The sequence below is a fragment of the Dryas octopetala genome, chromosome 7, assembly GCF_963921425.1.
Source record: "Dryas octopetala chromosome 7, drDryOcto1.1, whole genome shotgun sequence".
NCBI classification, from domain to species: domain Eukaryota; kingdom Viridiplantae; phylum Streptophyta; class Magnoliopsida; order Rosales; family Rosaceae; genus Dryas; species Dryas octopetala.
The window spans coordinates 8743312-8766354 of record NC_141372.1 but is presented as its reverse complement, the minus strand read 5'-3'; the positions used below and the strand labels follow the sequence as shown (position 1 = coordinate 8766354).

The 23043-nt window shown below is 34.4% G+C and overlaps 1 protein-coding gene and 1 non-coding gene across 2 annotated transcripts; both read left to right on the top strand.

Moving 5' to 3' along the window:
* The first annotated feature begins 16815 nt into the window (after positions 1–16815).
* On the top strand, positions 16816–19372 carry LOC147279360 (profilin). Its single transcript, XM_086252718.1, has 3 exons — positions 16816–17058; positions 17491–17628; positions 18916–19372. Exons 1-3 carry the CDS (start codon positions 16936–16938, stop codon positions 19048–19050), a joined length of 396 nt encoding a protein of 131 aa, XP_086108844.1. The 5' UTR covers positions 16816–16935; the 3' UTR covers positions 19051–19372.
* A 768-nt stretch (positions 19373–20140) lies between these two features.
* On the top strand, positions 20141–20291 carry LOC147279359 (small nucleolar RNA snoR135). The gene has a single exon (XR_015123693.1). It is a non-coding gene; the product is annotated as a small nucleolar RNA snoR135 (small nucleolar RNA).
* Positions 20292–23043: the final 2752 nt, after the last annotated feature.

Genomic DNA, 23043 nt, shown 5'->3' with positions numbered 1-23043 from the left:
GTGATTGAGAGATTGAAAGAGACTGAAAGAGATGAATTTGGACTTCCATTTAATGCCATGTGTACGAAGGAATGGACTTTTCGTAAATGCATGGCTTTTGAGTGTCACTAGGGTTTCAAGTGTGGCGGTATGACTGTATGAGTTTCCCTATTGGGTGCAACAAAGGACGATTTGCTTTGCCCATCAGTTTTTCTATTTATTAACACACAAACAGGCTCTGCTCCAAGATATCATATCACAAACTCCACATTTGTAAATTTTTGCTTGAAACATGCAAAACCAAAAGCTGAGAAACCAACCTATTCTTCTTGTCTTTCCGTGGCCTTTTTGGTTTTGGATCATTTTTGACATATTATTATATCAGTTATAACTTGAAGCTTCACATCTATTCAGAACTGCATGCATTGTCCCTGTTGATATTTCACTGCTTACCACATAGCTGGAAGATGTTAACCTTTGATTTGTGGGCATGCCGGCATGGGTAGTCTTGTAACATAAACTATCATTTTATGCAAACTTTTCAGCTAGCTGGAATGGAAATCCTTTGCCTATTAGCCTAAAAAGTAGGTGAGAAGTGTAAGATAATTCCCTAGTGCTCTAAGTTAATAAGCACATAAATACAAAGGAAAATAATATTTAAAATCCAAAATATGATTACAGAATTTTTTTAACATTAGCTGTTTATAACTTTATATTGTATTAAATTATTAATCCAACAAAACCAGATATTAATTTAATTTTTTTTTTTTTAAAGATACCAATTTTAAGGATGAGAATAAGGCAATAAGCAAGGGGTCCAACTTCCAATATATCAGTGCTGGCGTGCTAAGGCTTGTACATAGGCAATTATACCCACTAGGGTTTTTATGGCCTACCATTACATTTACATGGAACCATCACCCTCGCTCTGACTAGGCCTAATAGACTACTTGTACACTGTTAACTGTGGACTATGTCCAGATCGAAATATCTGTCATGTCAGGTGTATTTTGCAGACAACAGTGTACTTAAAGCTGAAACATAGGTCAAGGTGTTTCCCGAATTTTGCTTCACGCCAATTTGTCTCACTTCCACTTTGCTTCCCATTATAAAGGAATCGATAGCTACTATTATATTATTAATTCATGGGAAATATCAAATATTCAAGCCGTAAGTGTGCTCACTTCCTAATTTATCCAAAAAAAAAAGAATTCCCTTACCTTTAGGCAGGGAAGGGAGTGTAATTTCGATTTCGATGAAATTTTCGATGGAAATTTCGACGGAAATTTTCGCGAAAATTTCGATTTCGATAAAATTAGATAAAAACGACGGAAATTACTATCAAAATACGAAAATTTTGAATGAAACTTGACCATATGTTTATTTAACATATTATCTACTACATAGATAAAAAATATTGAATAAACCAAATTATATAGTAGGTTTCATGTGATATAAGGTGAATATAATGTGCGCTGGATGCAAATACTATTAGAAAAATAGGTCACTGATTAATAATTATATAAATAACACATCATACCCTAAACCCTAAACTATATACCCTCTATATATCATATATCATGTAAGACTATAACCCTCCATATACCCTATACCATGTAAGGCTATACCCTCTATATACCCTATTCCGTATATTATTAAATTTACTCAACCCTACCTCTTAAACCATAAACCATCAATAATAAACCACTCCCTAAACCCTAAATTATATTAAACTTATATACTTACAAACTTATATAAAATTATAAACTTAAATACTCCATAGTGATATTTAGTTTATAAACTTATATAAAATTACTAAACCCATATTATAGTTTTTCTAAAAAAAAAACCATATTATAGTTTATATTGTTTTAAACTTTTAATTAGGTTTTATTACATTTTTAATACCCTAATGTCTGACAAAAAACCATATTTAAATATGTAATGTATATAGTTTTAGTACAAAGTTTTTAATTAAACTAGTTAATACCCATAAATTATGTAATTATGTTTTTGGTACAAAAATTATATAATTATGTTTATATAGTTGTTTAGTTTATATATATTTTTTTTATTATTAAATTTTTTATACTCGATATTCCTAAAACTCTAGAACTCTAAAAAATTATAAAACCTATTAGGCTATTACTTCCACCAATTTGTAATACACTAATACTCAATATGCTAATGGCCAAAAAAAAAAAAAGTAATATACGCACCCACTTAAAGGCTTACAGCTAAAGCCTTTCCTAAAATAAAAAAGCTAAAGCAGTAAAGCACTAAAGCCTTTGAACAAGTGAATAACCACTTAACCCTAGTCTGCTAGTCATAAGTTCATAACTCATACTTGTGTCGCCGCTCCTCTCTCTCTCTCTCTCTCTCTCTCTCTCTCTCTCTCTCTCTATATCTCTCTCTCTCTCTCTCCCTCTTCCTCATCTTTGTTTCTCAGTTCTCTCTCTCCCCTCTCTCTCTCTTGCATCTCCGTCACCTCACTCTCTTTCGCCGTCAATCTCTGTTCTGGGGTCACAGGGGGAAGCCGGTCGGGATGGGAGGGCTAGGAAATGCAGAGAAGTCACCGGAAGAGGGTTGAAAACTGTAGTAAAGTCACCGGGGGGGCTGGGAAGTGTAGATAAATCACTGGGAAGGGTTGGGAAATGTTTAAAATGGATGGATTCGAAATTTCGATGAAATTTGAGTGAAATTTCACAAAAATACACGTGTGGCAGCTTCAAAATTTCGCCCAAAAGATATCGAAAATTAATGGGTATGTTATAAAATTTCGGGGCTCCCCAAAAACGAAAATTTCGCCGAAATTTTCGAAATTTCATTCCTTGCGTGTTATCAGCTTCATATTCTCCTTTGAGTTATGACCCAATAAACTTGAACACTGAACCAATTTAAAAAAACATAAGGTTAAATACAAAAATGGTATACGAACTTTCTTGTAATGATCAATTTGGTCCACTAACTATAAAAGGTGTCAATTTAGTCCACAAATTTTTCAAGTTGTACCAAAGCAGTACGAACGTTAACTTTCATTGAAAAAGTTAACGGAAACTGGTCATGTGCACAACATGTGACCACATTTTCAGGGACATTTCAGTCCGTTCATCACATTTTCATGTGACCAGATCTGTCAATTTTTTTATGAAAGTTAACGTTTATACTATTTTGGTACAACTTAGAAAATTTATTGACCAAATTTACACATTTTATAGTTAGTCGACTAAATTGAGAATCAGTGTAAACTTCGTGGATCATTTTTGTATTTAACCCAAAAACATAAATTACTTACAAGTTAGTTACAAAATGCAAGAACTCATTTAGTAAACACACTAACCCAAAATCAACAAAAATCAAGATCAAGACTTAATTGTAAATCAATGCTAAGCCAAAATTGCAAAAACACAAACTCACGGGAAAAAGCACAAAGGGCTCTTGCTTAGCAAAGTAAAAGCCACCACCACATCCATATCCACGTTTGCGTCCACGCCCTATATATGCCATCAACCTTCACACACAAAATGCAAACATGAATACTCAACAAATAATAATTTAAAACATAAAAATTGCACCTCAAAATATTAAAAATAAGTAAAAAAATAATTATTAGAACCTTTTTTTCCTTTTTACATGCTGAACACCCTCTTATTGGTTATGAAATGAGTGCCATACAAAAACTAACTAAATTAATATTAGCAATTTAAGCTAATTTTAAGAAAAATTACAGCAATGATATGAGATGGCCCTTGATATGTGGAAGAAACTCAGTACTCACTGATCACCAGTCTTGAAGTGTGTGTGTGACGACGGAGATGAAAACTTTGGCTGAGTCTGAGAAGCTCTATTGCGTTGCGGGAAGAATTTGAAAAGGCCAATGATTTTTATTCTGATGACCCGAACCCAGAACCAGCTCCAGAAAGTCTCATCAAACTTAAGTCCGAAGTACTTTTGGGCCCATGCGCATTCAAGGTTGACTTGTCCCCCAACTAATACTAGACCCACTACTCCTCTCTTAAGCCCAACCACTTCAAACCTTAAGGCCCCATTTGGTTTCCGGAATAGGTTGCTTGGGGGATGTCAATGAAAAATTCTCGCTTAAGTGTTTTGGGAATGGTAACGAGGGGATGTTACAAGGTCCAATTTGAAATGCACTAAGTGTAGAAACATTTAAAATATCTCAATGTAGGACCTAGAATTTTCAAGAAACGATTTGAGATGCCTAAAGGAACCACTTAAGAAACTCTAGAATGCCCTAAAGAAACACTTGAGAAACTTTAGGGTATGACTTAGGAATCGTTAAAACATGACTTGAAATGTCATTAAATAGAATTTGAAATGCACCAACGGTATAAACATTCAAAATCTCTCGAGGTACGAACTGAACTTCTCAAGGAACGACTTGGGATGCCCTAAGCAACGACTTGAGATACCTTTAGGAATGACTTAAGAAATTATATGATATGACTTGGGAAGCGTCAAAACATGACTTGGAATGTCACTAGATACAATTTAAAATGCACCAAGAGTTTAAGCATTTAAAATCTCTCAAGGTACGATATGAAATTCTCAAGTAACGACTTAGAATGCCCTGAAGAACAACATGAGATGCCTTAAGGAAAAACTTGAGAAACTCTAGGGTATGAAATGAAAAATGTCAAAACATGATTTGGAATGCCACTAGGTACAATTTAAAATGAACCAAGGGTATAAACATTTAAAATATTTAGAGTTACCAACTGAAATTCTCACGGAACGACTTGGGATGCCATAAGGAACCACTTGAGATGCCTTAAGGAACAATTTGAGAAACTATAGGGTATGACTTGGGAAGCGTTAAAACATGACTTGAAATGTCACTAGATACAATTTGAAAATGCAATAAGGGTTTAATTATTTAAAATTCCTCGAAGTACGAACTGAAATTCTCAACAAAAGAATTGAGATGTCTTAAGGAACGACTTGAGATGCCTTAAGGAACGACTTGAGAAACTATAGGCTATGACTTGGGAAGCATTAAAACCTGACTTGGAATGTCACTAGATAAAATTTGAAATTCACCAAGGGTTTAAGCATTTAAAATCCCTCGAGATACGAACTGAAATGCTAAATGAATGACTTAGAATGTCCTTAGGTACGACTTGAGAAGCCTTAAGGAACGAATGGAGAAACTTTATGGTATGAATTGGGAAGTGTTAAAACAAGACTTGAAATGCCACTAGGTAATTTGAAATACACAACGGGTATAAACATTTAAAATATCTCGAGTTACTAACTGAAATTCTTACGGAACGACTTGAAAAACATTAGGGTATGACTTAAACTCATCAAAACATGACTTGGAATGTCATTTAATACAATTTGAAATGCACCAAGGGTATAAAAAATCAAAATCTCTTTAGGTACGAACTGAAATTATCAAGTAATGACTTGAGATGCCATAAGTAACGACTTAAGAAACTCTAGGGTATGACGTAGCAATCGTTAAAACATGACTTGGAATGTCACTTAGTACAATTTGAAATGCACCAGGGGTATAAACATTCATAATCTCTCAAGTCGTTCTTTAGAGCATTCAAAGTCGTTTCGTGAGAATTTCAATTGGTAACTCGATATATTTTAAATGTTTATACACTTGGTGCATTTCAAATTGTATCTAGTGGAATTCCAAGTCATGTTTTAACGCTTTCCAGGTAATACCCTAGAAATTCTTAAGTCGTTCCGTGAAAATTTCAGTTGGTAACTCGAGGTATTTAAAATATTTATACCCTTGGTGCATTTCAAATTGTCCCTAATAGCATTCCAAATTGTACCTAATGGCAATCCAAGTTATGTTTTGACACTTCCCAATTCATATCCTAGAGTCTCTCAGATCGATCCTTAAGGCTTCTCAAGTCATTTCTTAAGGCATCACAAGTCATTTCGTGAGAACTTCAATTGGTAACTCGAGGTATTTTAAATTTTTATACCCTCCATGCATTTCAAATTGTATTTAGTGACATTTCCAGTCATGTTTTGATGTTTCCCAAGTCATACCCTTAAGACATCTCAAGTCGTTCCTTAGGGCATCCCAAGTCGTTCTCTGAGAATTTTAGTTAACAACCCGAGGTATTTTAAATGTTTATACCATTGCTACATTTGAAATTGTACATACTGGTATTCCAAATAATGTTTTGACAATTGCTAATTCATACTCTAGAGTTTCTCAAGTTGTTCATTAAGAATTTTAAAGTCGTTACTTAGGGCATCCTAAATCGTTCCTTGAGAATTTCAGTTCGTACCTCGAGGGATTTTAAAGGCTTAAACCGTTGGTGCATTTCAAAGTGTAACTAGTGCCATTTCAAGTCATGTTTTGACATTTTCCAATTCATACCCTAGAGTTTCTCAACTCGTTTCTTAAGGTTTTTCAAGTCGTTCCTAAGGGCATCCTGAGTCGTTTCTAAGGGCATCATAAGTCGTTCCTTGAGAAATTCAGCTCGTATCTTGAGGGATTTAAATGCTTAAACTGTTGGTGCATTTCAAATTGTATCTAGTGACATTCCAAGTCATGATTTGACGCTTCCCAAGTCATACCATATATTTTCTTAAGTCGTTTCTTAAGGCATCTAAAGTTGTTCCTTAGGGCATCTTAAGTCATTCCGTGAGAATTACAGTTGATAGCTCGAGGTATTTTAACTGTTTATACCCTTGGTGCATTTCAAATTGTACCTAGTTGCAATTCAACTCATGTTTTGACATTTCTCAATTCATATCTTGAAGTTTCTTAAGTCGTTCTTTAAGGCATCTTAAGTCGTTTCTTAAGGCATCCTAAATCATTTCTTGGGAATTTCAGTTCGTATCTCGAGGGATTTTAAATGCTTAAACCTTGGTGCATTTCAAATTGTATATAACGACATTCCAAGTCATGTTTTGACACTTCTCAATTCATACCCTAGAGTTTCTTAAGTCGTTTTTTAAGACATCTCAAGTTGTTTCTTAGAGCATCCTAAGTCGTTTTTTGATAATTTCAGTTCGTATCTCGAGGGATTTTAAATGCTTACACCCTTTGTGCATTTCAAATTGTATCTAGTGACATTCCAAGTTATGTTTTGACGCTTCTCAAGTCATACCCTATAGTTTCTCAAGTCGTTTCTTAAGGTATCTCAAGTCTTTACTTAGGGCATCCCAAGTCGTTCCTTAGGGCACCCCAAGTCGTTCCTTGAGAATTTCAGTTCATATATTGAGAAATTTTGAAGGTGTATACCTTTGGTGCATTTCAAATTGTACTAAGTGACATTTAAAGTCAGGTGTTGACGATTCCTAAGTGATACCCTAAAGTTTTTCATGTCGTTCCTTAGGGCGTCTTAAGTCGTTTCTTGAAAATTTCAGTTCGTACATCGAGGTATTTTAAATGTTTATACATTTGGTGCCTTTCAAATTGTACATAATAACATCCTAAGTCATGTTTTGACACTACCCAAGTCATAACTTAGAGTCTCAATTTGTTACTTAGGGCATCTCCAATCATTTCTTAGGACATCTCAACTCGTTTGTTTAAAATTTTAATTTGTAACTCGAGAGATTTTAAATTTTTATACCCTTGATGTATTTCAAATCGTATTTAGTGACATTCCAATTCATATTTTGACGATTCCTAAGTCATTTCCTATAGTTTCTCAAGTCATTGCTTAGGGCATCTTAAGTCGTTTCTTGAAAATTTTAGTTCGTACATCGAGGTATTTAAAATGTTTATACTCTTGGTGCATTTGAAATTGTACCTAATAACATCTCAAATCATGTTTTGACGCAACCCAAGTCATACCTTAGAGTTTCTCAAGTTTTTCCTTAAGACATCTCCAATCGTTCCTTAGGACATCCTAAATCGTTCATTGAAAATTTCAATTCGTAACTCGAGCAATTTTAAATGTCTATACCACTAGTGCATTTCAAATTGTACCTACTAACATTCTAAGTCATATTTTGACGCTTCCCAAGTAACATTATAGAATTTCTAAAGTCATACCCTAGAGTTTCTCTAGTCGTTTCTTAGGGCATCCCAAGTCGTTTCGTAAGAATTTGAATTAGTAACTCAAGGTATTTTAAATGTTTGTATCCATGGTGCATTTCAAATTATGCCTAATGTCATTCTAAGTCCTGTTTTGATGCTTCTCAAGTTATATCTTAAAGTTTCTTAAGACGTTGCTTTGGGCATCTCAAGGCATTCCTTATGTCATTCTAAGTCGTGCCGCGAGAATTTGAGTTGGTAACTAGAGATATTTTAAATATTTATACTTTTGGTGCATTTCAAATTGTACCTAGTGGCATTCCAAGTCATGTTTTGACACTTCCTAATGCATACCCTAGAGTTTCTTAAGTTGTTCATTAGAGCTTCTCAAGTCGTTCTTTAGGGCATCCCTAGTCGTTCCGTAAGAATTTCAGTTGATAACTCGAGGTATTTTAAATGCTTAAACCCTTGGTGCATTTCAAATTGTACCTAGTGGCATTCCAAGTCATGTTTTGTCGCTTCTCAATTCATACCCTAGAGTTTCTTATGTCGTTCCTTAAGGCATCTCAAGTCGTTCCTTAGGGCATCCAAAGTCGTTCATTGAGAATTTCAGTTCGAGCCTCGAGGGATTTCAAATGTTTATACTATTGGTGCATTTCAGATTGTATCTAGTGACATTTCAAGTCATGGTTTGACGCTTCCCATGTAATACTACAGAGTTTCTCAAGGTACATCCTAGAGTTTTTCAAATCGTTTCTTAGAGCATCTCAAGTCGTTCCTTAAGGCAACCCTAGTCGTTCTATGAGAATTTCAGTAGGTAACTCGAGGTATTTTAATTGTTTATACCCTTGGTGCATTTCAAATTGTACCTAGTGACAATTCAACTCATGTTTTGACACTTCTCTCAATTCATACCCTAGAGTTTCTTAAGTTGTTCCTTAAGATATCTCAAGTAGTTTCTTAGGGCATCCCAAGTCGTTTCTTAGGACATTCTAAGTCGTTTATTGATAATTTCAGTTCGTATCTCGAGGGATTTTAAATGCTTAAACCTTGGTGCATTTCAAATTGTATATAGTGACATTTCAAGTCATGTTTTGACACTTCTCAATTCATACCCTAGAGTTTCTCAAGTCATACTCTAGAGTTTCTAAAGTCGTTTCTTAGGGCATCCCAAGTCGTTCCGTAAGAATTTGAATTAGTAACTCAAGGTACTTTAAATGTTTGTACCCATGGTGCATTTCAAATTATGACTAGTGTCATTCTAAATCATGTTTTGACGTTTCTAAAGTTATACCTTAGAGAGTCTCAAGATGTTGTTTTGGGCATCTTAATTCGTTCCTTAGGGCATCCTAAATCGTGTAGCAAGAATTTAAGTTGGTAACTAGAGGTATTTTAAATGTTTATACTCTTGGTGCATTTCAAATTATACCTAGTGGCATTCCAAGTCAAGTTTTGTCACTTCCTAATTCAAACCCTAGAGTTTCTCAAGTCATTCTTAAGGCATCTCATGTCGTTCCTTAGGGCATTCTATGTCGTTCCATGAGAATTTCAATTCGTACCTCGAAGGATTTTAAATGCTTAAATTCTTGGTGCATTTTAAATTATACATAGTGACATTCCAAGTCATGTTTTAACACTTTCCAATTCATACCCTATTGTTTCTCAGTTCATTCCTTAGGACATCATAAGTCGTTCATTGAGAATTTCAGTTCGTACCTCGAGGGATTTTAAATGCTTAAACCCTTGGTGCATTTCAAATTGTATCTAGTGACATTCCAAGTTATGTTTTGACGCTTCCCAAGTCATACTCTATAGTTTCTCAAGTCGTTACTTAAGTCATCTCAAGTCGTTCCTTAGAGCATTTCAAGTCGTTCCTTAAAGCATCCCAAGTTGGTCCTTGAGAATTTCAATTCGTACATGGATGTATGTTGATTGTTTATGCCCTTGGTGTATTTCAAATTGTAGTAAGTGACATTCCAAGTCATGTTTTGACGATTCCTAAGTTATACCCTTGATTTTCCCATGTCGTTCCATAGAGCATCTCAAGTCGTTTCTTGAAAATTTCAGTTCGTACATCGATGTATTTTAAATGTTCATACCCTTGGTGCATTTCAAATTGTACCTAGTAAAATTTCAAGTCATGTTTTGACGCTACCCAAGTCATACCTTAGAGTTTCTCAAGTTGTTACTTTGGGCATCTCCAATCGTTTATTTTGACATACTAAGTCGTTCGTTGAAAATTTTAATTCGTAACTCGATAGATTTTAAATGTTTATAGCATTAGTGCATTTCAAATTGTATCCAGTGACATTGCAAGTCTTGATTTGACGCTTCTCAAGTAATACTATAGAGTTTCTCAAGTCATACCCTAGAGTTTCTCAAGTTGTTCATTAAGACATCTTCAATCGTTCCTTAAGACATCCCAAGTCGTTTGTTGAAAATTTCAATTCGTAACTCGAGGGATTTTAAATGTTTATACCATTGATGTATTTCAAATTGTACCTAGTGACATTTGAAGTCATCATTTCACGCTTCCCAAGTAATACTATAGAGTTTCTCAAGTCATACCCTTAAGTTTCTCAAGTTGTTCCTTAGGGCATCCCAAGTCGTTCAATGAGAATTTCAGTTGGTAACTCGATATATTTTAAATTTTTATACACTTGGTGCATTTCAAATTGTATCTAGTGGCATTCCAAGTCGTGTTTTGACGCTTCCCAAGTAATACCCTAGAGTTTCTCAAGTTTTTTCTTAGGGCATTCCAAGTCGTTTCGTGAGAATTTCAGTTGGTAACTCGTGGTATTTTAAATGTTTATACCCTTGGTGCATTTTAAATTGTATCTAGTGACATTGCAAGTCATGTTTTGATACTTTTCAATTCATACCCTATTGTTTCTCAAGTCGTTCCTTAGGGCATCCTAAGTCGTTTCTTGAGAATTTCAGTTCGTAATTCGAAGGATTTTAAATGCTTAAACCCTTGGTGCATTTCAAATTGTATCCAGTGATAAGGGGAAATACCTTTCAAATCGGGAAGAACTTTCTTATAAATTAAAAGGATTGTCTTATAAATTAAAAGGATTGTCTTATAAATTAAAATAACTTTATTATGAATTAAAAAGATTTCTTTATAATTTATTATGAATAAAAAAAATTTTCTTATAAATTTTAAAACACTCCCAGTTTCCATTTAAAAACTATTTTTCTAAGGAATTTAAGTCTTATTATCTCTTATTACAATTCTAATATTTGATTTGTACAATAATAGAAATCAAAACTTGTTTTCAAATAATACTCTTATTTATATGTTTAATTTTTAATTTAAAAGTGAGAGTGATTTGGTAATAAAAATCTCAATAAATGTTTTCTCAAATATGAGAAAAGCAAATTGAAGGGTCCAGTGTTTCGAATTCCCCTTTTTATGAGCATGTGATACTCATGTAAAAAGTAATACATTCCTAATTTACATGTTTCCCAAATAATAAAATTAAACTTAATATTCATTCCAAAACTTCAAATTGATGAAACAAACAGGCTCTAGAATAAGTTTGACATAATTTTGCTCGTTTTTATGATTTGTTCATATTTCGATAAAAAATGCACCATAACGCTAATTTCGTTATAAAAATTACCCTATATCTTTTTAGTTCTTTTTTCAATATGTATTTTTTCCGATAGATAAGGCCCAAGGTATAAAATTTCGATTGTTGGGGTCATATAAATTTTATCACCTATTCGTTGATATTTCGTCAATATTTCACCGAAATTATCGAAATTTTGGAAATTTCGGCAAAATTTGACGACATTTCGCTCACTTACAACAGCTCTTCCTCTGCCTTCTCCTGTCTATTTCTTAGGTCCCCTTCATTTTTTTCAAGCTCAAGCTCGGTAATTATGTTTTGTGGTCTTGAAAGAGATCCAAAGTTTGTGTAAGAGTCATGAGAAAGAGAAGAGATCTGAGAGGGAGAGGAGGAAGAGAATGAGAGATCAAGGATGGAGTGGGAGGATTGAGGAGAGAGGAGGAAGAGAAGGATTCGTATTTTGATAGTAATTTTCGTCTTTTCTATCTAATTTTTGTTGAAATTTAAAATTTATCAAAATTTTCATCGAAATTTTATTCTTTTCTAAGGCCTAAAGGCAAGGAGTGTAATTTCGAAAATTTCGGTGAAATTTTCGTTTTTAGAGAGCTCTGAAATTTTATAACATACCCATTAATTTTCAATAATTTTTCGGCGAAATTTTTGAAATTTCGCGAAATTTCGAAGCTGCCACACGTGTATTTTTGTAAACTTTCGGCGAAATTTGGCGAAATTTCACCCAAATTTCGTCGAAATTTCGAACCCATCTGGCATTTTCAATATTTCCCAACCCTCCCAAGTGATTTATCTACACTTCCCAGCCCCCCCCGGCGACTTTTCTACATTTCTCAGCTCTCCTCCGGCGACTTCTCTGCATTTCCTAGCCCCCCTCCCGACCGGCTTCTCCCCGTGACCGAGATCGACGGCGAAAGAGACTGAGGTGACGGAGATGCAAGAGAGAGAGAGGGGAGAGGAAGAGGGAGAGGGAGAGGGAGAGGAAGAGGGAGAGGGAGAGGGAGAGGGAGAGGGAGGGGGAGGGGGAAGGAGGGAGAGGGAGAGGGAGAGGGAGAGAGGAGAGGCGGCACAACAGGATGACTAGGGTTAAGATATACTCAAAAGCTTATAAGCTTATTCAAAGGCTTTAGCCTTTAGCTTTTTTATTTTGGGAAAGGCTTTAGCTGTAAGCCTTTAAACGGGTGGGTTTTACTTTTTTTTTTTTTTTTGGCCATCAGCATATTGGGTATTAGTCTATTACTATTAGTATTACAAATTGGTGGAACCAAGGAATTATATAAATGCGCAACCACCCAAATATCTTTGGCTGGGGATGACCAAAAAATAAATATCTTTGTCTAGCTTTTAAGAGTTGTGGCACTGGCACCAATAAGTTAAAGTTACGAGAAGAACTTGGCATGCAAAAGCATTTAGTAGTGGGAGTGAAAAGTTGGAAACTTGGAATTAATGTTGAGAGTTTCAGTTTTGCTTTGCTTTGTTCTTAATACTAAGATAATATAATAGCCTAATAGGTTTTATAATTTTTTAGAGTTCTAGAGTTTTAGAAATATCCGGTATGAAAAATTTAATAATAAAATATATATAAACTAAACAACTATATAAACATAATTATATAATTTTTGTACCAAAAAAAACATAATTACATAATTTATGGGTATTAACTAATTTAATTAAAAACTTTGTACTAAAACTATATACATTACATATTTCAATATATTTTTTTGTCAGACATTAGGGTATTGAAAATGTAATAAAACCTAATTAAAAGTTTAAAACAATATAAACTATAATATGTTTTTTTTTTTTTTTTATAGAAAAACTATAATATGGGTTTAGTAATTTTATATAAGTTTATAAACTAAATATCACTATGAAGTATTTAAGTTTACAATTTTATATAAGTTTGTAAGTATATAAGTTTAATATAATTTAGGGTTTAGGGAGTGGTTTATGGTTTAGGAGATAGGGTTGAGTAAATTTAATAATATACGGTATAGGGTATATAGAGAGTAGAGCCTTATAAGGTATATATATAGAGGGTATAGCCTTACATGGTATAGGGTATATGGATGGCTATAGCCTTACATGATATATGGTATATAGTTTAGGGTTTAGGGTATGAAGTGTTATTTATATAATTATTAATCAGTGACCCATTTTTCTAATAGTATTTGCATCCAGCGCGCATTATATTCACCTTATATCATATGAAACCTAAGCTACTATATAATTTGGTTTCTTCAATATTTTTTATCTACTACACGTAGATAATATGTTAAATAAACATATGGTCAAGTTTCATTCAAAATTTCCGTATTTTGATAGTAATTTCCGTCGTTTTTGTCTAATTTTATCGAAATCGAAATTTTCGCGAAAATTTTCGTCGAAATTTCCATCGAAAATTTCCTCGAAATCGAAATTACACCCCTTGCCTAAAGGCAAGGAGTAAAATTTCGAAATTTTCGTTTTTTAGGGGTATGGAAATTTTAACACCATACCAAATTAATTTCGAAAAATTTCGCCGAAATTTTCGATGTACAGATCAGAGAGAGAGAGGGAAGGCTGAGACCGGAGGGAAAGAGGCAGAGCCGCCGCCTCCGCCGTCGCCGTCGAAGGAGAGAGAGAAGAGATCCGAGGAGGGAGATCGGGAAGGGGAGGGAGAGGGAGCAGAGGGAAGAGAACGGAGGAGGAGGGAGTGAGGGATCAGGAGAGAGAGAAAGAGAAGATCAGAACTGAAGAAGAAAAGAGAAAAAAAAGAAAAAAAGGAAGAGGTGAGGTGAGATCAAACTGTTAGTCACGGGCTGCGCAGGGAGGTTGAAGTTGAACTGAAGAAGGAAAGAAGAAAAAGAAGAAAAAGAAAAAGAAAGAGAGAGAGAAGAGAAAGAAGAGAGAGAATGAGTGTGTAGCCTAGGCGTGAATCACGGGGGAAGAGAGGAAAAGCAAAGAAAAAAAAGAAGAGAAAAGAAAGGAAAAGGAAAAAAAAGAAAAGAAAAGAAAAGGAAATAAAAAAAAAAAAAGGAAAAAAAAGAAAAAGAAAAAGAAAAAAGAAAAGAAAAGGAAAGAAATTTTTTTTTTTTTTTTTTTTTTTTTAAGATAGATTGAGATTTGGAGTCTTTAGTCAATTGGAAAAAAAAAAAAAAAAAAAGTTTGAGATTTTATTTGGAGTTTGATTTGGTCATTTTGGTGTTTCGTTTAGTTGTAAACATAAATTATAAAAAAGAAATTTATCCCCTTATCATGAAGTTTTATTTCCTTAATGTTTGATTTTCCAATTATGATAATTTGTAAAATTGAAATTTTAAGTAAACCGTTATCGCCACTGCTGCCATCGGATTGGTTTTATTTTAACCCAATTCGGCTTAATTTAACTATCGAAGACCATTTCCAAGTCCCTTTGAGTAAGCTTGCTACTTTCCATTGCCACATTGGTGATTTATTCGTGTAATTTTATTATATAATTATTAATTAGTGAAGTATTTTTTTAACGGTATCGTCTCCAGCGCGCATTATATTCATCACATATCACATGAAATCTACTATATTATTTGATTTCTTCAATGTTTTTTTATCAATGTAGTAGATAATATATTAAATAAACATATGGTCAAGTTTCATTCAAAATTTCCATATTTTAATAGCAATTTTCGTCGTTTTTGTCCAATTTTATCGAAATCGAAATTTTAATCGAAATTTCCGCGAAAATTTTCATCGAAATTTTCATCGAAAATTTCCTCGAAACCGAAATTTTACTCCTTGGTTGTAGGGCCAAAATAATAATGATGAAACGGAAAAAGAAAGTCAAGATAAGGATGAAGATAATGATGAAGAGGAAGATGAGGCAGTAGAAGAGATTAGTGATGATGATTATAATCAGGTTCGTACAGGAAATATTGGATCTTCTATGTTATACTGGCTGTGAAATCTATCTTGGTTTCGCGCCTGATATGATGGCACATTATTATACTGTTATACAACTTGATTTTCCTAAGTTTAGACAAATGGACAAACCCATCTTATTTCCATTCGAGATCAAATGGACAATCGACCTATTGATTGTTACCTTGTAGGCTTGTATGTTAAATTACAAAATTTTATGTTATAATGTTTGATCCAAATACATAAAATATCATAATTGTCAAAGTTAAAGCTTATTCGACATGGGGTGGGTGTGTGTTTTTGCCCTCCTCCTATTCATGTTAGGATTAGGTTTGTTAGATTATTTCCAACAGACTCTAGTAAATTTACTTTTTAAATTGTGATTTACTGACCAATGTGACAATTTGAAGAGTAAAATTTGTTACTTGAATTTTTTATTCTCCAAAACATTCTTCTTACTTTAATTATTTATAATTTTTCGATGCATTAATTATTTTTTTGAAATTAAATTATTCAAACAAAAGAAAAGAAAATTTAATTTATGCAACTTAAAATTTATTATTATAGGAGAGAGAATGTAAATTTTATAGAAATTATAAAGAAAATTTAATGTCATTAATATTTGAAGAGAGAATAGAGGTCATAGATTTAAAAAGAGAGAAATTGAGTTTTAAGTTGAAGATTCATTTTGAAGAATCTTTTACAGCCCAAAATAATGTTTTCTCTTCAAAAAAATGAAGAATTATTCATTTAAAAAGTCTATTGAAGATGCTCTTGGTCCTTTCTTTTTAATGGGCATATGATTTGAAATTTCATTACCAAGTGCCAACTACCTTTACATAATTTACATAATTAACTACGGATTCATATCACATTTTTCGATTATTAAGGTTAGCTTTTAAACTCTCTAACAGGTTGGAAACTAGGAGCAATCAAGGACTAACAATTTACATGCATACTACTACAAGTCAGATTATTTTGGGCATGATCTCTCTCTCTCTCTCTCTCAAACACAATTAAGTATTTAAGTTGAATCATAAATTCATAATTAGCTCTAATTCATATTTAATGTGGTAACAAGTTATCAAATTTGAATCATAATCATGAATTAATGGTAGTAGCTATGCATCATAAAAAATAAAAATAAAAGGCAGTGACTATGAATTGACAAGTGAACTCACGTGGGTCCCACGTGACCAAACATGAGCTCTGGAGTTCTCGAACACCTGTACGGACAAGTCGGGTGCGAGCACAAGCTGAACGTGAAGGGCACTCATTCAATCATGACCAGATCCAACGGCTGAGAGGAGATCAGCTACCCAACACCCATACAACGCTTCACCGGGCCCACCATATACATTATGCATATTATATAATATATATACCTTTCGCCTTTGAACAACCAAATATAGAGAGAGAGGTTCAGTCAGACACAGACCTTAGAAGAAGAAAATCAGAAAAAAAATAAATTCATAAATCCGAATCGACGGTCGGGATTGAATCAGGAAAATGTCGTGGCAGGCTTACGTCGACGATCACTTGATGTGCGACATCGACGGCAACCACCTCACCGCGGCGGCCATTGTCGGCCACGACGGCAGTGTGTGGGCCCAGAGCGCCACCTTCCCTAAGGTTCTTCTACAACTCTCTTGTGATTATTTGATTCAGTTTACTAGATCTGTGCAGTTTGGATCTGTTTGTTTCCTCGGAAAATGAATTGCAAATGCACTTGTATAAGCATTTCATACTAATTAAACACTTGTGCTCAGATTTTGTTAGGATTCATTTTTTTCTTAAGTGATTGATCGATACGATTTGTGATTCATATTTTCCAAAGGATCTGTGCTTTGCTTATTGAAATGTTTGTATTTGAGCTTCCGTTAATGGCTTCAAATGTTTAATTAATTAATTAATAAATATATGATAGGAAATTAGGAATTCGGAAACAGACAATATCGGATTTTGCATCAGAAGCACATTCAAAAAAATTGTCTGAATTTTGTTCATTTTAATTTAAGCTGTGGTAATGATTGAGCGGGGGATTGATTTGCTTATTAAATGCAGTTTAAGGCTGAAGAAATTACGGCGATAATGAAAGATTTCGATGAGCCAGGGTCTCTTGCTCCAACTGGGCTACACCTTGGTGGCACAAAGTACATGGTTATTCAGGGGGAGGGTGGAGCTGTAATTCGTGGAAAGAAGGTTTGTTTGCTTTGCTCATCTGCTGCTTCATTGCTTCATCATATGATAATTGATCATTTTGATAATGTTGTTTGCCTTCTTTTTATATCTATAGGCTTAGGTTTTATATCTATAGGCTCAGTTTGTTACAATGTCATATGCATTTGTTTCTGACTGAAAACTGAGTTTGTGAGAAATTGCCTTTTGAAAAGTGTTTTTCTTGATTTTGGTAATGTTCATTCTTCTCCCCTTTTTTTCCTGGATTTTTTGTTTTCAAACTACTGATCAAGTTTACACATTTAGTGAAATTTCTATGGACTTACTTAATTTTCCCTTTGAATTTAACAATAAAAGTAGAGGACTTTACATTAAGAATCCTATGTTTTCAAGAAATTACTTCCATGGCATACTTTTTGCATATAACAAGTGGACATGACATGTGAACATTCTATAATCAAGCATAGTAGATAAGGATATGAATGAATTGATCCACTCATCAACCAGTTTGATTTGAGACTTGACAGAAAGAGGGCTTGTTGAGCTTCACCAGCTGAGCTCAAGTCACAAGCGAAGCATGCTTGTCAGACAAGCTTGATTGGCATTGGCTTGATTTTATTATATGTGTGTATTATATTTATATTAATACAATACATAAAGCAATCAACCAAACGAGAGAAGTTCACAAGCCAGTTCAAGCTTGGGTTCTGCACTTGTGGCAAGCTCACAGGATTATTAAATGTGATTTACTCATGAAAGTATGCGATAAAGACTGTAAAGTTTTATACGTGCACCCATGTCATAAGTAGCGGCATCATGTTTCACCCTTTTTACATTTTAAAATTGTTAACCATCAAACTCATCGGTTCAAGTTCCTGTTGAAGTCAACATTCTACCTTCCGATTTGATGCTTATTGTAGGGCTTTAGAAAATGGTATGTCCTTAAAGGAATAATGATAGAGCTTCAAGACCACCTTAAATATTTTTGTTTTATATTTTCTTTTGGGTTGCTCATTTTAATTAGTCTCTGTTGCACACATACTAAAGTACATAAACACATGGATACCAAATTGCATATGCTTTTTCCTTTATGAAGTTTTATTAGGATTGTGACCTTATGAAGTCCATCACCTTTTTTTTTTTGGATAGAGCTGTGCACACTTGCAACCACCTAATAATTTGCACTGATTTGCCTTTTCTGATGTTCTGTTGGCTGTCTATTTAAGGTGGCATCGGTCCATATGTTAATGTGGATTGTGTCTATCAAAGTTGTAATGGGGTTTACTTAATTTGATTTGATTTCTTCTGCAGGGCTCCGGTGGGGTTACTGTGAAGAAAACCGGCCAGGCTATGATTTTCGGTATATATGATGAGCCGGTGACACCAGGACAGTGTAATATGATTGTGGAGAGGTTGGGAGATTACCTTATTGATCAGGGCCTGTAGGAATCTCAACATAATGGTTTTCATATTTTGGATTTCTATTTATTTTGGGCTTGCATCTTCTTCTTCCTGCTATGGCCTTGAACTGGTACTGGGAGTTGCTGCTGAAAATAACCATGTGCAGCCAGTGAGACAAAAGCAGCAGTGACTACTGGTGCTCTAGGATTGTTTACTTCTCCAGAGTTATCTTGTTTTCTTAAGTTGTGTATTTATTCACCCAGCTGGTTGCTCACCTCCTATTAAGTGTGCATTTTTAAAGTTTTGAATACCCTTGGGATTTCAGTATTTCACCTTTGTTATGATATGATAAAAATTATTTTCTCTATTCTAAAAGAAATGGTCTTGCATTATGAATATGTTGCTTCCACATGTCATGGACTGATTTGAATCTAACCCCACATGAGCTCAATAGGTGGAGTTACAGTCACGCCTACAAATTTCTCTGTATTTTTAGAAAGAAAAACAAAACAAAAGGAAAGCATGGTAGTGAGACTAAGTCATGCTTGGCCCAAGTTTTGGAACTCTCAATTTGAGTCCAGCCCAATTTTAGTCTTAATCTAGTTCATTATTGTTCATCTTCTGAGCTCTGATCTAAATCCTCTTTTATTTAAATTTATGCTTCAAGTAGAAAATCTACAATAGTTTAGAGTTTAGACCAAAAGCAATTTATCTTTATCGGGTCACAAATTTTATTTCAAATTTTCAATTATCAAGATATAACTATATAAGAAGACTAGAAGTAAAAATAAGTTAGGGTGACAGATTCTCATACCCACTACCCATCTGTAAGTTAGTAAGATTTGGAGCATTGGGCTTGAATCGGGTCACTACCCACTACCCACGGGCCACAGATTCTCATACCCAATTACCCATCTGTTAAAAGGGGTATTTTAGTAAAAAAACACCAAAACCCTAGTGCGATTCGCTCACGTCTCTTCCCCTATATAAACACAGTGCACACGGAGCTTCTTTCTCATGGCCCTCGCAGCTGTGTCTTTATGCTTTCGTGTGTGTATGAGTGTGTGAATGAAAACATTGATTTTGATTTTTGATTGGTGTGCTTAATTTTTGTTAGTAGATAATCAAAGTTTAGCAAGCAGGGATTGTGTGTATCGGCGTAGTGCTACATTCAGTGCACTCTGATCCGAAAGAGTTCCCTGCAACATTCAATATCGGGGAAGATGGGCAGTTGTATTTCATCTTAATCTATTGAAAAATTTTCAACAATCATCTTCCCCATATTCCATCTTTTCTTATTATCCTTTTTTTTGGTCAATAAAAACTAATTATCCTTTTATTTTATATATAAATATATGCTCATGTATTTGTTTGTGTCTGTGAATGAAGCTGGTCCATGATGTGTTTTCTTTTCAAAATCCTTTCAAAAGAAAGTTAAGACCAAAATAGATAGAAATTTGTGGTCAACTTTTTAGAAATTGCTGAATTATATTGGTGAAACTGATGAAGTCTACTTTATTATCTCTGTGTTGAAGATAGACATTAGGGAGAGCTAGCAGAGTGATAGAAATTCTGGATTAAGAGTCCTTGAACTTGACAATTAAGAAAAACTGAAACAAGAAACGACATTTATTAATGATTTTTAAAATGGACATTTTGGAATTAACTTCAAATGGTTGGAAAATATATGTTTTTTGTTTATTTTAAAAAAATGAAATTAGAAAGTGACAAGTTACAAATGAAACTTGAAAGAGACATACATGGATCTTCTACCCATTTTTTTCCTACTAGACTATACCAGACTTTTAATGCTGACCGTTCAAAACAATCTAAGGTTTAGAATTATACCACATGTTTACATAGTCTATTTTATTTTTCATAAGAAAAAAAAGAAAGAAAAAGAGCCCATTTTATTTTTCATCTCCTCTCTCAAACTTGGTCTCTCTGATCTCACCATCTGTGAGTAGAAGAAGCATAAGTGATGGAAACTGATGACCGAGTGGTAGAGAATTCAAACTGGAAAATTCAGCCTTAAGGAGACACCACCACCCAATATGGCTTTAGCTTTAGAGTTTATTTCTTAATTTTTAAACCGACCAATTACACAAATAAGAAGCAATTGCAGCAACTTCAGGGTGGAGTTATTTAACAAACAATTTTAATCAAGTAGATAACTCCCCAATTCAAAAGAATGAGCAATTGTATAGACAGGGGTGCAACCAAAATCAACCTACAACACCAAGAAACCCAAAAATTAGAAGGAAACCCATAAGAAAAAAATAAAAAACAAAAAGACCCACTTCAAAGAATCCAATTCTATACACAGTAACTAAAGAAAAGGCTTTAAAAGTGACATGGGGGAACTTTCTCTTGTAGCTAACAATCGCAGTCTGCAACTTCAACTAGCCATTCTCGGTGATTTGCCCAAAAAAAAAAAAAAAAACTAGCCATTCTCGGTGGGTCAATAGAAGAACCAAATACCATGAAACGAAGTATCTTTAGGATTTTGGAAAATTTGAGGGAAAAAAACGGGTAGAGAATCCACGTCTGACATACATATAGTGTATGATTTGCAACTGAAATTCTACAAATTGATTATGTAATTTGCGTGAACTATTAGAGCTGCTGAAGCAATTTTTCAGATGCTCTTTAAATAAAGTAACATAAAAATGTAGAAACCCAGTGTGAGAGCTAATAGTGTGTGTTGAGTGAACATTGGGGCTAGATGGGTGTTGAACTTGAGAGAGAAGGGATGTCTCTTGGTTGATGCTGACTAGCAATTTCAGTGTCTCTTGCCCTGCATTATTGTAAAGCTGTCATCCACTGGCTAATGTTATTCTTGGTTGCAAAAATCTGCTGAGGAAGTACTGGTACTGCAACTCCTACTTTCATAATTCATACCATCCATGTGTATAGAGTCTTAAACTATAGAGAGAGGACCATTGGGCCAACTTGGGAGTGAACTTGGATTTGGGCCTTAGAAGTGTTTCACTAATTAGCTCCCCCTCAAGTGTGTTGGGCCTCTGCTTGTACAAGATGTTATAAACTGGCTTTCTTGTTTATGGGCTTTTGTAGATATTGGACGAAATTAAAAGAGAAATTTCATATGCCCAGTAAGGGAAAGCCCCCCAAGATTCAAAATGGCACAGAATTTCACCCAAATAAACAATAGGGGGGGGGCTATTCCCACCTGAGCTGCATCACCACAAAATCCAACATTTTGTTCCCATTTCCTCTGCTTGCTCAGCAACCAAAGAGAGGGTAAAATTGATGGGTTGTTGCAGTAGTGTGGACAGGTGTAGATAATGTCATAATGATAGGGCAAAGCCCATTCTGATTTTGCTTGCCCATGGGCCATAGAGTCCCATCCATATATGATTTGAATCCCTAGGACCATAATCCTCCAAATCGCCCAACATAATACCTACGAACAAATATCCTAGACTCCTAGTGTATCCACAATAATTCATTGTTCAATATTATCATCTTACCTATTTCAATTACTGTTTTAAATTAATTCTTTCTACCCAATTCAGTATGGCAATGGAGGTCAAGAATATTTGATGGCTTTATACCCTTTGAAACTTGTAGAACATATGAGCTATGCTAAGCACCGTCGTGGATGACTGTTAGCCATTGATTAAGGTAGGCTCTACCATGAGGTCCTCATTGATCAACTGCCAAGAGCATTTTCATTGCAACATCAATTTCCCAAAATCTTCAGGGACCACACTGAAGGTGATAGCACTAAGTGACAACCTCAAAAATCTAGCAACCATATGGTTCTGCCGCCCTCAATGAATGTTAAATGTTTTTCTTGACCCAAAAAAAACACTTTCACAAGGTGCAACAGCATTTCCTGTCACATTTCTAATTCAAGCAGGACCATCATACACTGGGCAGGTTGATTTTATAGGCCCTAGAATAATTGGACCAACAACCAATAATCCCATGAGAAAATGGATCAACCCGTTGAATATTTTAGCACACCATCAACACAACTCAAGAAAATTATTGCATATTGAAGCCTATCTTTTC